At 41.8% G+C, this 16,450-nt stretch overlaps 1 protein-coding gene across 3 annotated transcripts in view; it reads right to left on the reverse strand.

Moving 5' to 3' along the window:
- Positions 1 to 16,450, reverse strand: part of TTBK1 (tau tubulin kinase 1) — a 124,862-nt gene that overhangs the window by 89,763 nt on the left and 18,649 nt on the right. For all 3 annotated transcript variants that reach the window (XM_074864175.1, XM_074864173.1, XM_074864172.1), the window contains one exon: positions 7,776 to 7,923. In XM_074864175.1, coding sequence (XP_074720276.1) covers positions 7,776 to 7,923 — 148 coding nt within the window. The remainder of the gene's footprint in view (positions 1 to 7,775; positions 7,924 to 16,450) is intronic.

Raw genomic sequence — 16,450 nt, forward strand, 5'->3', positions numbered from 1 at the left:
CACTAATTTTTATTTAAGGCCTGCATCTTGCATCAGCAGTGACCTCTGCCCTCTGTAATCACAAACTGGGCTTAAATTCAGAATCATCAGTCAAGTTTCTTTTTATTCAGGTAGTACTTGAAGTATCAAAACCAATGGTATACTGCTGGCCAAAAATAACCATCTAGCCATCCAGCAGCTCAACCCTAAAGACAACTGCATAGGAAAAGCCCAAGCACTCCGTGACATAACTTGCCTGAGCACTCAGCACTGCCAGGGTCTCCATTATATGCACAGTTGTGGACATCCAGCTATACAATTGCTCTCACTGGCATTTAGAAAGCTGCAGCTATTCCTCATGCTCTACACTGTAGATATAACACACATTTTACAGCTATGCTGTTTTCTATTCACCTGTCAACATCAGTATCAGGTTTATCAGCTTACCACGGATTTTGTATTGTGGAGATACTGAATTCACTTCTGTACAAATAATCTAAAGAAATGGAGGATCCATCAGGACTATAAAATGAAATGAGAGTTATTTTCATCATCTTCTAACTTTACTTGGAAATGGTGTCTGTAGCTTGGCAAAGCTGACTATTGCAGTTAGCAAGTTTCTTCTCTCGCCAGAGACAAACCAGCTGACTTCAGGGACTTGTCAACTCAGCTGGAGACAAGGAGTTTTGAATATGAAAGAAAACAAATTCTATGCTGGAAGTAAGGCTTAAATAACTACATTATCCAGAGTAATCAACTAGGATTTAATCAACTGAGTTAACCTTGCTAGTGTTTCTGTAAGAGATGAATGAACTAATGGACATAAAAACAAAAGGCTGGTCATCATTTTCTAATCAAACAGTAAAAGGTAAAACTACCTGACCTTGCATGGCATAATTTCCTCTACTTGTTTCCCAAGACCACTAAAAACTTTTAAGATGAGCAACTGATAGTAAATCCCACACAGGGCAAGGCAAAATAGCAAAGGAGCAAGAATTCAACACAGCCTCAAAAAAAGTGTGTTTTAAATCCTCTTTCATCCATCCCATGTCCTTCCCCCATCCCATGACACCATGGTTGACACAGAAAACATGTGGCCCAAACGCCAGTTCATTCAAACACCCGTAGGACTCTTCCACATGGAAAAATGCAATCAACTGTCTGAATCTGCCACCCTGTGATAGCCCAAAAACCTGCCAAGGGTCATTTACCCTGCTTTCCAGCCTTTACTGATAGTTTGGTTACATCAACCTAGCAAAATACTGCAGAAACATATAAAACGTCTACAAAAGTAACAAACTGAATCACAGAGAGTTAAGGCACCACTTTAACATGAAAAACCTCACATATGCAAAAAGAAAAGACTGGCAAATGAGAAAAACCAAGCAAGATCCCTTTTCTTCCCTTATTTTGTTAGGAAACCCTTACCTGTCCAAGCCCTGGCAGTAAATGGGGAACAAGCAACACAGATCTGCTTCACTATCTGCTGTAATAAAATCAGGTACTCAGAAACTACAGTGCCTGTGACCAGACTGCATCTTGCACAACTACTCAATATGCAGAAGATCTCTGCACTGCAGAATAAAATTAATGAGAGTCCTACGCAATGAGATTGGTTACACTGAAAAGAAGGCATTTACAAAGAAAATGACATGCTGAAGAGAGGTTAGGAATACCTGGCTGCCAAGTGAGGTCAAAGGCAAGGACACCGGGACTCATAGCCTCATACCAGGGCAAAACTGCCACCACAGATGGAAAGAAAACAGTGCTCAGCACCAGAATAATCTGGCCATTTTAATTAACAATCTGACTGTTAGGCTGTTCCAAGGAGAATACCAGCAAAGGAAGCCGAATGCTGTGGCCACGTGCATATTTTGGGGACCCTGTGAAGGCATCTGAAGTGCAAGCCTCATGAGAGATCCTTTTGCACCATCCTATCTCACAAACTCTCACAGTGCTTGCTCCCAGAGAGACCTATCAAGAAGTGGGTGAGGACAGGAAGAATACTTTTGAATTCAAAGCATCTGCTGCTGGGCCTCACACAGCCCCAGCTGAGCATCTAGAACAGACACAGTGCCTGGTTTGGCACATAAAGATGGTTTCCACACCCCTCTCTACAGCAACCTGAAAGCTAGAGAAAATAATCCACTGGATTTAATCAGGGATACTGCTTTACTATTTCTGCAATTAAGGCTTCTGTTGGAAAGGCAGACTGACACTGAGACAGCCCAAGCCAAGCACCTCAAAAGCTGTGCAAGAGTTGTTCTAACAGAGCCATTGCGTTTTGATTAACCTCAAAGACCTCAGAGATGAAAAAGAGTCCAGGTGGTATTCCACAGATGCTCCTTTGCCACCTGATGTTGCTTCACAGCAAATCCAGGGTGGGAAGAAAAGTCACAGAGAGATCAGGCAGGTTTCTGTCTGTCTGTATTCCAAAGAGTTAGAAAAGCATTGAAAACATGGAAAAACACCTGCTCTTTTAGAAGTGACTGGACTCTTCCTTTCATGTATTCAATGACAGGAAACCATCCCATTTTTTCTCCCCATGATTCCAAAGAACAGGAGTCTCTGAGTCCTGGTTTATAACAGCAATGAGGTTTTATAGCAAGCCCTTCTACTGCCTTAAATCATCACAACTACCATGTGTTGTTCACAGAGCAGCTTTCAGTCATGTAAACTTTTCTGAGCAAACAGACCCAGAAGCTCCATTCCAGATGCGCACCAAATAGTCCCCAAAAATGAGACAGTCCAAACCAACAACTTGTCCCTCAGACAGGGGAACCAGATTAAAACTCACACAAAGCAAAATCCTCAAAACACATGCTGTTTATAGTGTAAAATCCCCAAGCCATATATGCTGGAGATGTATAGGCCTGAGCAACTGCTTCTATCCACTGATCTGCTGGTACTATACTGCTCTCTAATGTAGACATAGCTTAAGAGGGTAAAACAGAGAAAATCCAGCAAAGGCCCTTCTTGCCCTCTGGATAAGCAAGGTGCTAATTCATTTAGCCATATAGATTTTATTTCTATTCGCTTTTTAATGTACCATGATCAAAAGACTTGTCTACACAGCAAAACATATGCAAATACAACTAAACCAGCAACCTTCTCTGCTGGAGACAAGTTATATCTGCAAGGAGTATTTTGCCAGTGCAGCTTAGGGTTGGTTTCAAAGTGTTTGACTGCAAAGTAGAAAAGGCCAACAGGTTAAAATTATGTGCAAATGGTACAACCATATACAATTACCTCACTTAAAGATAATTTTACAGTAGTGATTAAGGTAATAAAATGAGGGCTTGGCACTAAAGTAGTATTCTGACAGAGAAGCTGTATCCATGCAGAAGTGCCAAACTATCCCTGAAACAGTTTCTGAATTTGTTATAGGTAAGATTTTTTTCCCTGGTAGGGTAATTCTCTATTAGCTGTCTATAAAATAATTTTTCTTATTATCTTTTTTCATACTATTACTTTATTATCCCTATACTTGCCAACTACATACACACATTTCTTATTGCTTTACACCATGAATTTTTCATATAATTTCCATATTGCTTGTTACTTATTGCACAATTTAGAGATAAATATGTATATAAGAATCTATTACTGCAAAAGTCTACTCTCTGATGTGGCTCCTTGGACTCACCATGACACTCAGTAGCTGGGAACTGCACAGCAGCCTTCTTCAAGGAAGGAAAATTTTCTGATCCTCCAGGTAAACTTAGACCTGCTTACTCCTTCATCCATGGAATGGACAAATAAGCCAGAGATAGTCAAGCCTGACAGAAATGGTGAACAACTCCTGCAGTCACGCCAAAAGAGTTGCTCAGGCTGGTGTTGATAAACAGCAGAGGACTTTACCTACAGCTGACAGTGGATAAACACATGGTGTGATCTCAAGTAAGAGAGGTCCAAGGTTGTAGTTTGTAGTGGCCTCTGGTTCTACAACAACGTATGGTTGCCTGAATGCCACCACATTGTAAGAATTTGGAAAGAATGACTTGTTTTCAAATGGTGACTCCTCATGGAAGAGGCCTGGAATCATGGAGGATCCCACCTGCTCGTGCTGCAATGATTATACAGGTAAAATCAGGCACTGTGGAGGGTGCAGGCCTCTTGAGCAGCAAGGACAGTAATACACATTGTGATACTTGAGGTCAACATTCCTAATGGTACCAAAAGGAGAATGCAATTTCCCTGTTCCTTAAGCAACCTTACCAACACACACTGAGAAAATGGCTTTGGTTTGACAGTGCCAAGGCCCTGTCAGAAGAGGGGAGCAACAGGACAATGTAACAGTGCTTGACAAAGATGAAAAAAAAAATGTTATCTTGTGGTGCTCTGATTAGAATTGGCCAGATGGATAAGCACCAGACAGAATGTCCTGAGCCCTGCAAGCCTAGCCTGAACAGGGAAATACTCTACAGGAACTCTGTGGGATTGAGAGGTTTTGATTTTCATTAAAATTGTTCATGGAAGACAAGAAAAAGACAGAAATTTTGCTGGAAAGATTCTGGGTAAATGTGCAACAACAGGACAACTGAGAGCTTCAGCTCATCATCTGCTTGAGAAGCTGACTTCTCAATCATGTTTCACCCAAAGCCTAAAAAGGCACCATTGCTGGTGCTCCCCAGCCCCAAGACAGTATAAAGATTTGGAAGGTTGGTCAGAAGATGATCTACAATCCTTGCAAATAACAATACGAGTCAGAAAGAACTTTGACCTTGGCAAAGACATTAATATCTAAACAGATAAAGAAAGAGCACTACACAGCTAGAAAAATCAAATCAAGTAAGAGCAGAACAGAATGAACTCTACAGGGCAGTTGAGAGATACTGAAGTGGCAGTGATCTCACACAGCCAAGCACAAGTATTACAGAATCATTTATGTTGGAAGGGACCTCTTCAGACCATCTAGTCCACCTCACTGTTCAAGGAGAGACAGCTAGAGCAGTGTGTCCAGGGCCACATCCAGTTGGGTTTTGAGTATCTCCAAGGATGGAGACTCTACAACCTCCCTGGGCACCCATGCCAGTGTTTGACCACACTCACAGTAAAAAAAAGTGACCACCCTCACAGAAAACTACAGAGTGTTTATTAGAAGGTATAGAGACTATCTAGAAGAGTCATCAACTGACTAGTTTCCCAGTTGTTCTATGTGGACTGCCAGTGCAGAAAGGACATTGTGAGGGACCTGCAGCTGTGTGCCTTATGTGGCTATTCCAGAAAGTGTCCCAGCAAGTCTGATTGTTGGCAACAGCCTGCAGTCCAAACTGATCAGGAGCTACTGCACTGAGAGGTCGGGCTGCACACAAATCAGGTCCTGAAGTAAGTCTGCAGTATGGGCTAATGGCCAGCCTTCTCCATCCCAAAGTCTGAAGCTCTAGCAACTTGCAAGACCCTGATCACAAGGTCTGAAAAGAGCAGCAGCTCATTGGTCCTTTAATGTTGGTGTGATACTTAGATAGAAAACAATAAAGCTGTACTATTTACGAGGTACTGCACTGTTTAATTCTACCAGAAAAGTACAAAGGAATTTTAGACAACACTTGCTTTTCACCTGGAAAACCATGAACTGACTACCTATGGTAATACCACCAACTTCCTCCATCCACCAACTGTTTGGATGAAGTCAGCATCTCCCTTTCTGAAGTGTTTCTCACCTCTTCGCAACAGCTCACAGTCAAAACATACACAACACATGATTCCCAACTCTCCCAACCTCGTTTAACTTTATAATTTCTTTCAGTAAGGCATTTGGGAATTAACCTTGAACCAAAAAAGCTAAACTCTTCACAGAACAGCTTGATTTTAAAAATATGGCTCAAGTAATTTGTCATTCTTAAATGCAGGATAGCTGATTAATAGCCAGTTCTGCTGCTTCTGTCTTTTCTGTCTCTTAATATTTGCTAACTGCTTTGCAAAGGAACTTTCCTAGTTCCGCACACCACCGATCCCTCTCCCCAGTTACCAGGATCATGCTGTGTACACCTGTGGCTGTTTTTTCAAGCATTGGTATTCTCAACCATTTTCCAGAAATAAACAAGGATGGCAAAGCAAAATGATTGCACATTTTCTAATGCTAGTTCTGATTTAGTGACTCCAGGTCATGCTTTTCAAGCATTCCCTGCCCTGGATGTAACACATATTGACGCTAGCCAGCATGATAGCATCATCTATTGGTATTCTAATAATCTACTGTTCTACACAGTCACACCCTCACTTAATTCAGAACAGTTCCAAGTGTACAACCAAATACAAAAATCTAAATCTCTGCCTTGCTTGCCCTCACTACATTGCTTTCAGACCTCAGCCACCTGCTTTACTGTTCTCTGGAAGCTCTGTGTATCTAGGCTTTTCACAGATCAACAGCAAGCTTCCTTCTAATGACCTGAGCTGATTTCTCCTTTGTTTTGATTCTCTTGGCACAGCTCAACTCCATCTATTACAATACAGTCTATTGGAAAAAGGTCTTATCAGTCCTCGTCTTAGAAGAGCTGAACTGTGGGAAACTACGTGACCTTCAAAAATAATTCACTGACTTTTACCTAGAGGCAATCTGTCACAAACATTGGGTAACCCCTGTTTCACAAGACCTGCAACGGTCTCACCCTCTAATTCAACCATATCTCTGGAGATTTTGTGCAAGGGCAGAGGTACAGACACAGACACAGGGCCACAACGCTATCTCTGAAGCATGAGCCCTGGTGATAAGGATATTACTCACTGCCTCAAAGGCAGATTTGGACATTCCTTGTTCACATCCTCCTCTAGCAACCAGTTTTCAGTAGAAGAACCCTCATTGTTCCTTCAGTCAAGAACAACTGCAGCAAGACTGCTCCCTTGCACCCTTTGGTGTTAAACTGTACCTCATGAGCATTGCAAAAGCCTTTGGGATACTGGCTGGCTTCTTTCACCCTATTTACTCCTGAGAATGACTGTGACTTTAAAGACTTTAAAGATCAGCACAGGAAGTTTTAACTTTTAGCCTTATCTATAGTTTCATCTGAGCAAACAGAAAACAGCATCCTGACATAAGACAATACCCTTCAGTGTAATTTTCTAAGTGGAAGCAGGGTTGGACATGAATCAAGGGAGGCTCCCATTTTGCTGGTTCCCAGTCAGTTTGAAACCTGCTTACAAGCTTTGCCATGTTCTACTATAGAAATCAATGGTCCCAGGTCTGACTTCCATCCAAAACAATATAAAACTGTGTTAAGGAAAATTAAGAATAGGCATATCATTCAAATTAACGTAATTCAAAACCACAACTCCCAAAACTAAAAGACCTAAAATCACTTCACACTTTGCCTTCAGGACAGTCGGATACATTAACTAATTACTAACTGCCAGTTTCCCTATACTGCACGTTATCCACTTTTTGCACTCATCTACATTTTACCTGGAGACTCCTTCATGCTCACAGCACTATAGTCACAAACATTGTTCCAGTCCTCTGGAAGGCAATGAGCTAACCTCATTTATTAGTCAGACATTGCTTGCTCTATTCCTTATTATCTAATCACTAGACTGCACAGACCAGTGTACCAATAGTTCAGTTTAAGTCTCCTCGTTGTTCTTATAGCCTGGTGAAAAAAAATAGTCCCTGTAGATGGAACTCACTTGAGTAGGACACTTGGCAGAATGTAGTAATTTTCTGAGCTGAATGACTTAATGTAACACCACATACAGATAGAAGCTGAAGTGAAAATGATAAAAAACATTTGCAACTTCGGATTCTAATTGTTTACATGCACAGTGACCAAAAAGCTCTTCCAAAGAGCTTTCTGCCTTACCCTGCAGCTTTTTCAGGACAGCAACTTCCATCTTGAGAACTTGCTTGGGCTGCTGGGCTGATTCCACCTTCAAGGCCACATTCTCACGGGTCAACAGATCCATTGCTTCATAGATCTCCCCAAAGCCACCACCACCAATCTTCTTCAACTAGAAAAGTACAAAGAGATTTGGTACAATGTACAAGAGAGGCAACATCAAATTTGCTCTCACAGAGCCAGGCACTAGCTTCTTTACTGCACAGGGAGAACAAACTCAGCTCCCAATCTGTGCTGTGCCTGAATCCCTTCACTGCACAGCTAGGCAAAAGTCCAGCTGCCCACTTGACTGTGCTACATATAAATTCTTTGCTGTAACAACAAAGAACGAGCCTAGCAAATGATGTCATGTGATACATTTAAAAGCAACTGATAATGCCTACTACATCAATAATGTTCTTGCAAAATTCAAGGAAAGACCCTTCAAGGAGATAGTAGAACCACTATCCAGACCATGGTATATAAAAACTGTCATTCCCTCTTAATAAATACATCTCTGCAGTAAAACACAACCAGAGTAGTTGGAACTAATACTTTCAAGAAACATTAAATAAAGTTTACATCTCATTCACAGGATTTTAAATACAGAACAAAACATCCACTAGAATATTTTACGAGATTGTTGACCCATTCTGCTAGTGAGGTTACTTCAGTGTCACATTTCAGAGAACTGCAAACTGCATTACCTCAAAACAGTTACATACAAGCCACAAATACAGCTCCATTGTTTTTCTCATTCTCTCTTTCTCTTTTTTTTTTTTTTGTCTTTAATTTTAAACCACACCAAATGATGCTTTTCATGTCTCTGAGCAAAATTAAAGACTGAAGGATATTACTACTTGGAAATCAATTGACATAAACTCAATTCAATTCAAATGACATAAACTCAAAGCTAAAGGTGTCTAAGTTTCAGCATATTTGATATGCACCTACCATGTGATAAATCATCTGCCTCTTCTAGAGTAGCCACCCACTCAGAGAGCAAGCTGGAATCCTCTGCCTTTCCTGGAAGGTGATTCCTTGATTCTCCTTCTGCTGAGACTTGACAGCATATGCACATATAGTTATACATATGCATGTATAAGACAGACTCCTAACGTGTTGCAAGTGTCAATGTCTATGCCAGGAAAGTTCTTTTATATTTGTTTCTCTTAGATATATTTAAAGCATACTATGATGCCCAGGAACAAATTCAGCTTTACAGCAGATCAGGGCTCCTTTGATCTGCTTAGGACTTGTTCATTGAACCTAGCTGCAGCCCTTCCCTTCAGCATTTTGTGCTCTCTCTGTTCACAACTGGCTCAGGAAGCCCTGAGCACTACTTCTTTCCAATGGCAGCAATAACACTTGAAGAGAAAAAGAAATTTAGATGAGGCAGATCATCAAACATCTATCTTACACAATGTTTAATGAGGTTTAGATGTCTTCTGCACCACAGAAGGCCTGTCCTGTGCATCTGTCCAGTTTACTCAACAAAGGGCCCTGCCTCTCAAGAGCAGGATTTTTTTCTTCTTAAGGCGACCCAAACTATTTGTTTTCCTGGCTCCAAGGTCAAGAAAAATAGCTCTGCATGAAGCTATTTCTTGATAACCCTTTGAGAGCTGCTGTCCGGAGCCATTCTTCTTCTACTTGTTATTTTTCCTCACAATCTTCCACTGGGCTAAGCAGGCATATTCATACGGTAAACAGCCCAATAACTAGGTCATCACATATTCATAAATTATTACAGTGCATCCCTACTTCTACTTGGAAATTCACACTAAGTGAGCTGGCTATTAAAATCTTTCTATCAAAACAATGTTACGTTCAGTATGGCAACAACATGCCAACTAATACTTCAGGTTTCGGTACACAAGACCTGCTGTTGTCTGACCACAGGCCCTTCTGTTGTTTGATGTATTAATGACACAGAAAGGAAACAGAAAGGGACAGTAAAAAGCTGCAGAAGGCAAAAAGTTTAGTCGGGATCTGGAAAGACTTTGAGGAAGATTAAAAAGTCTCAGTGGGAAATTGGATTACATAACAAGCAAAAGTCAACAGCAATAAATATAACACAATATAAATGGGATGGAGAAGAAACATAGGCTACCCAAACATCTTGCTGGGTTGCAAATTCAAGAGTTAGATCTGGGGAGAAATATTGCTGAGCTAGCACAGATGCATACAGCAATCCTTTTCCATTCACTGGCCTTAACAGGGACAGTTCTCACATCCAACACAGCTGATAAAATGCAAAGCTACTACAATGTAAATGGAAAACCACAGTAATATGATTAGGATAGCAGCACTATAAGGATCTGTAGGGAGGTCTAGTTGTGTACAATGTTGAATATTGATCAACTTGCTGCTAGAGGCTTTCATTGAGTTAGGAGTGATTCATTTCAGAATGAAGAGAATAATCAGGAGTCTGGAAAAACTAAGGACAGACTAGGACTGCTACCTCAAGAAAAGCTAAAGAACGTGTGCATCAGAGAAGCAGGTTCAGGAAGAAAGGTACAGGTATTGAGACTGCTTACCTGGGAAAACAGCCAAATTAGAGGACCCATATAAGTCTACAGACCAACAAATGCGAGATGACATGAGATCAAGATCAGAGCTTCTGCTGAATCAGAAAACTGATTTTATATACACATTCCAGCCCATGGATGCACTCACTGTCCAAGAGCCCTCAAGCTGCCTCTGCTTCCTCACATCCTTTCTCACCCTCTTATGAAAATTACTCTCTGGCATACTTTTCCAGCACACCAGATGGTCCTATTCATCATTAGCAGCACTACCATCCTCGATTTTTCAGTAACATCCAGAGGCCATCAGCAGCCGTTTCCTTCTCTTCGTTGCAGAGCAAGTTGTTATCTTGCAACTCAAGGTCTTGGCTGAGGTCAGGGGCTTACTTACACAGGCATTTCTTCATTGCTTGGGTACTCTGTGAAAGTTGACTGTGGAAGAACTCAGCACAGCCTTCTGCTGGACACAAAGGAGAGACGGGCATATACCACTCAAGAAAATAAACAAATAATGAAACCATTAAACACAAAGTCAAAAAAGAGAAGGGAACATCTAACAAGAATCACCTAAGTGGTAACTCATGAATCACCAGTCTGCTAAGCCTCACTGCTCTGGGAATACTCTCTTCTCATCCTGTTTCCTACCTTCCACCAGTCCATTTACTGTTAAGACTGGGATACAGGCTGACAACACCAGCAGGATTCATTCTACCTAAATGCACAAGCCTGTATGTGAGCTGGGTGTCCAGGTTTCCATTACAGCCTGTGAAGCCAAGTGAACAATTCATCCAATCAAACACAAGTATCTGGACTTGCACACAGACAGCTAAAACTACGTAAGCCGCACCTCAGACATGATTTCAGTTCTTTCAGCATCCCACTAATGGCCACACAACCATACAGCTCCTTGCAGTGCTTCTTCCATATTCTAAGAGGTTTCATGACACATGAGGCCCTTGGAGTAAAGTGTTACTGAAAAGCCACTCTACTTGATCCCTCAGTGTGGTAGTCTCCAACTAGGGGGTTCCAGGAATTCCCCAAACTGGACTGTCCCTCAGGACTACCGACACAAAACAGCCATGTCCTGATGGGGGAAGTCACATCCAAAAGCCCCCCTGAATGTATCAGAAGTTACACAGGACACAGATGGCTCCCTTTGAAGACTCCTTTAAATATCCTGAAATATTTCAGATTTACCCTGAAAAGAGTTTTGCAGCACAATCCTCCAGAATCTATTAAAAAAAACCCCAAACCCTCCCACTAAGCAGAAATCAGTACTCACAGAGGGACAGTTCAAAAAAAATCAAGGGAACACCCCCCTCCCCCAAATATACTTCAATTGCAAATTTCATCTTTTATTCAGTAAGTGTATAAGACACTGGTGCTCTAAACAAAGTCTGCCTTTCAAGGGTATAATATAAAGACTAGACCTTCCCAGAAAAATGCTCCAGGACTAAGGCACTAGTGGTTGAGTCTCAGGATTGGTGCCAAGGTCAGGAACAAGAACATGTGCTCTGAATCCAGAGTGAAGAACCAAACTGAGAGCCAGCAACCTATGGTGAACTCAGGCAGGGTCAAAGCTGACCCACAGGCTGAAGTGCTAAGGCTTGGACAACTGGCTCAAGCCAGAGTTGACCTATAGATGAATCCTGTATATTTTATAACTGATAACCATTGTCCTAATAGGTATTATACTAAGTTATAACAAACCACTTATTTTGATGTGTATTGAAGCATAAACAACAGGCCCTGAGCTGAAGCTGCTAACTCAGTATGTAATCATTAGTGAAATACATATGGAAGATGTAGCTATCTTGAATGCATATTTATCTTTCTTTCTGTGTGGATAAAATAACAGGGTCATGGAGACAGTTGTCTGGCACAGTGGCCTGATGTGAGACCTTGCACATAATCCAATTAGATAAGCAGAGAAACTCCCTTAGCTTCTCCCTTGAGCCCTGGCCAGGCTCTGGGCGAATCTAATGTGAGATCGAAACCAGATATTTCCGGTTAAAACAAAGGTGCCAGCTATTCTGGCTTGCGATTTTTGGGTATACAAGACTGGACCCGCTTACAGCAACTTTGGGTGTCTCACCTACGGGTGGACGCACCGTGTAGGATTTCCCACTTGCTGGGAAAGGCTCAACAAATCCTCGCTGTAACTGGGGCTCCCCAGCATCTGCGGATCTGGATGATGGTAATGTATGCAAGTGGCGATGTATCTTTCTTAATCACTATTCTCTCTCTCTGGTAGTAATGATTTGACGCATTACCCTGCATTTTCCTGTTTGCTTTAAGTGCACTATTCTGTCTTTTCTTACTGTATGCTTTCTGTATTATTCTGTTACATTATTTAGTTATTTCTAGTAAAATACGCCTGCTCTTTTCAATCTGGTGTCTGAGTTTAATTGGTATCCCTAATCAGCAAAACACAGGCTTTAAATGTTGACAAGGTCGAAGGGTGACTACTGTGACCACCTTTTAGGAACACCTGTATAGTCAAGCCTGCAACTCCTGCAGCCTAACTCAATTGGCTACTTTATCCAGAAATGGCTAGGAGGCCTCATCTGACTTAACAACAGGTGAGGAAGAGTGGACTTACATTCACCAAACTCTCAGAGTCCATTCAACTTGCTTAGGAGGACTGGAGTTATCCTGATCGCAAGGGAAAACTAACTTATATAAAACAGGCATGAACTGAGAAGTCAATCTAGTAGAAGTCAGAAAGGGACCTGGGGGTGTTGATTAACAGCTGGCTGAACAGGAGCCAGCAGTGTGCCCAGGTGGCCAAGAAGGCCAATGGCATCCTGGCTTGTATCAGCAATAGCGTGGCCAGCAGGGACAGGGAAGGGATCTTACCCCTGTACTCAGCACTGGTGAGGCATTGAATGACTCGAGCGTGTCCAGAGAAGGGCAGCGAAGCTGGTGAAGGGTCTGGAGGACATGTTGTACGAGGAGCGGCTGAGGGAACTGGGGGGGTTTAGTCTGGAGAAGAGGAGGCTGAGGGGAGACCTCATCGCCCTCTACAACTACCTGAAAGGAGGTTGCAGAGAGCTGGGGATGAGTCTCTTTAACCAAGTAATAAGTGATAGGACAAGAGGGAATGGCCTCAAGTTGAGCCAGGGAAGGTTTAGACTAGATATTAGGAAGTATTTCTTTACAGAACGGGTTGTTAGGCGTTGGAATGGGCTGCCCAGGGAGGTGGTGGAGTCCCCATCCCTGGACGTGTTGGTGTTCAAGAGACAGGTTGACATAGCACTTAAGGATATGGTATAGTTGGGAACTGTCAGTGCTAGGTTAACGGTTGGACTAGATGATCTTCAAGGTCCTTTCCAACCTAGATGATTCTGTAAATTCTGTAAAGTCAACAAGATACATTCTAAATCACCTGAAGACCTGTCAAAGCCCACTTAAAGCAATTCTGCACAGAGTGAGAGCAAAACAGGCCCCAAGACTGACAAAGCATCATCCTTGTCCCAAGTTCCTTCTTGGAAACATAAATGGCCTTTGCAACCAAGACAAGGTAAAGATTCCACAAAAGTTTGTGGGGCTTCTGGCAAGCTTTCCAAAATAAACAGGAGAAGGACAAGTGTAACCAAAACTTCAGTTCAAGAACCTCAGAAACCTGGAAGAAACCAAAGCTTAGATTGCACCCGACCAAAGAGCATACGTGTGTCCAAGAGTCACCACTTGTATTCAAAGCTCAGTGCAGGAGCTGCCAACTCTGTCTTACTAATAAGTCTCAGTTGTGAATTCCCAACACAAAGGGTTTAGGTCAAATAAAAAGATACATCCATTCAGCCTTAACAGCTATACCTAGTTCAAAACAAGTACAAGTTTGACTTTATTCCCTCCCCTGAACAAAGCAGTTCGCATCATTCAGAGCACATGTGAATCAAGTCACCCTCTGGGGTCTGAGCAAAAGTCACATGGTTCCAGTACTGTACAAATTTCATCCAGTCAAAGCATCAAAAATATCTGCAAGTAAAGAATGATGACTCAAAAGAATACTTCTTCGAGTCCAAAAGTTTTGATAAAAAGCATAAGCAGTCCCTGTCCATGCCTTTCTCCAAAAATAACAACAAAAATATCATTGCTGTCAGACAGCCAAACTTTACTGACTTGGAGCAACAGGAAAACAAACTACCAACAGGCTAACTGCAGAGAACTAACATCTTCATTTGTCAAAACTTTGTCAGCCAGCATATAGGAGGGGAGGAGGAAAGGAATTCAAGGAATACATTACAATGATCTAAAATTAGAAATTGTCTCAATACTGGAAGTATGCCAGCACTAAAGAACTACAAGGTTCAAGCAGATGCCCAGTCAGAGACAGTCACAATGGGAGGATAAATTACACAAAAAACCTACTGGCAGCTGAAGCCCAGCATCACATAAATATGCCACACATCTGCTTGAGAAGGATCCATCACCCACAGCAAAGCTTGGACTGTCTGACTTGCATGCTATGAGTTAGATTCAGAAAGGTCTATGATAAAGAAAAAAATGCTACTACTGATGCTACAGCTGTATGCTGACTTTAAGGTACACTCCCTTTTTCATTTGTCAGTTGATCCTATGCTATCCATTTCCTTGGGTCAACAGAGGTATTTTATATTTTTTCCAGATTAGTTTGAGCCCCATACAGCTTGCAGTTCTGACTGGTCCCACACTAACATCAAGCACAGCAAGGGGACAGCACAGAAGGCCTGCCTAAAAGATATGCGCTTCTTGGGTGGGGGACAGAAATGACTGTTCAGTGAAGGGCCACAACACACAACTTAGCTAGCACAAGGCCAAATTCTCAGTTCTACTCAGAGAAATAGAATTTCTCATTGCTATTTACACCCTTTAGCAAGTCATGTAATTTTTCAGGGCCTTCAAGTGGGGTAATATCTCAATGCAGTAGTGAAGACTACTGTGAGCCAACATTATAAAACATAAAAGGCTATTCCTCTAGTTAGAGGTAGTTGTTGTTGACAATATAGCTACGCATTTCTATATTTTCTAAGGCAAAGTTAGTGGGTAGAGCTTCTAGCAGTCCCCAGTCACAGTTTCATGCAACAATGAAGTCACTGAATCCCACATTTAGTGCCTCTACCAAATTTAAAATTAGTTTGAAATGTTCCCCTATGAGCATAACTGAGCATATTTCAGGCTTTATTTGGAGTTTTTGGTGCTTTTAAGAACTCTTAAGAGTTTCCAAGAACAAAGTTACTTTGTTTAGACTGTGTTAAAAAATACTCCCATCATTTACAGAAGCTTTAGCATTCCTGACTATGAAGCAGAAACTCAGAGTTTGGTAACAGTAGGAATGATACAAGCCAAAGCTAGCTAGGGTAAAGGAGAATGGAGAAGAATGAGTATTTGCAACCATGCACCTGAAGCAATGGCTTAGTATCAGGAGAGCCTCTAAATTCAGCTTTGCAAAAAACACACACCGATGTGACCAAATTGTAGGTTCTGAGGAAATTTCTATTTGTGCAGGGAGGTCAGATAAAAGCTGCAAGCAGTATTTTCTGAGAGGTCTATAAGAACAGAGCATGTTTCAAGTCCTATACATCAGTTAACCTGCAAATGTATCATCCTGCCAAAACAAGTATATATGCTCCAGCCCAGAGCTGCAAGAACACAGCAAGACTTTCCTTCAGCTGTGCCAGAAAGCTCTGGGAGGGGCATAGGGGTTCTCTCCATTTTGGTATCTAATCACAAAGAAAATTGAGATTCTCCATCTGCTCTCAGGAAACATGGAGAATGAAGAGCAGTTTGAATTGCTTAAATATAAATAGGCTGTTCAAGGATAGGCCAGACAGAAAAGTGAAGGCTGTGGAGAAAGCATGAGCAAAGTGCTAGTATGAAGAGAGGCAGGCAATGGGGGAGTAACAAGAACACAGCAAGGTGTAACTGTCCAGGGCAACAAAGAGATAGAAGCATGAGGCAAGCCTAATGAAAGGGTAGTATGTTGTCTGAAGTAGGCTGTTGAAAACAACCTATCCACAGCCTGAAACTGAAGTGAGTTCAGAGTCCTGAGTCTCTTTAGTCCTCTGTTCTTCACAGCCCACTGCAGAACCCACAGGGCAGCTGTACCAGAGCTAGTTAGTACAGAGAAATGACAGTGCTACTACTACAAATCAC

This window comes from Strix uralensis, chromosome 3 (genome assembly GCF_047716275.1).
Source record: "Strix uralensis isolate ZFMK-TIS-50842 chromosome 3, bStrUra1, whole genome shotgun sequence".
Lineage (NCBI taxonomy): Eukaryota > Metazoa > Chordata > Aves > Strigiformes > Strigidae > Strix > Strix uralensis.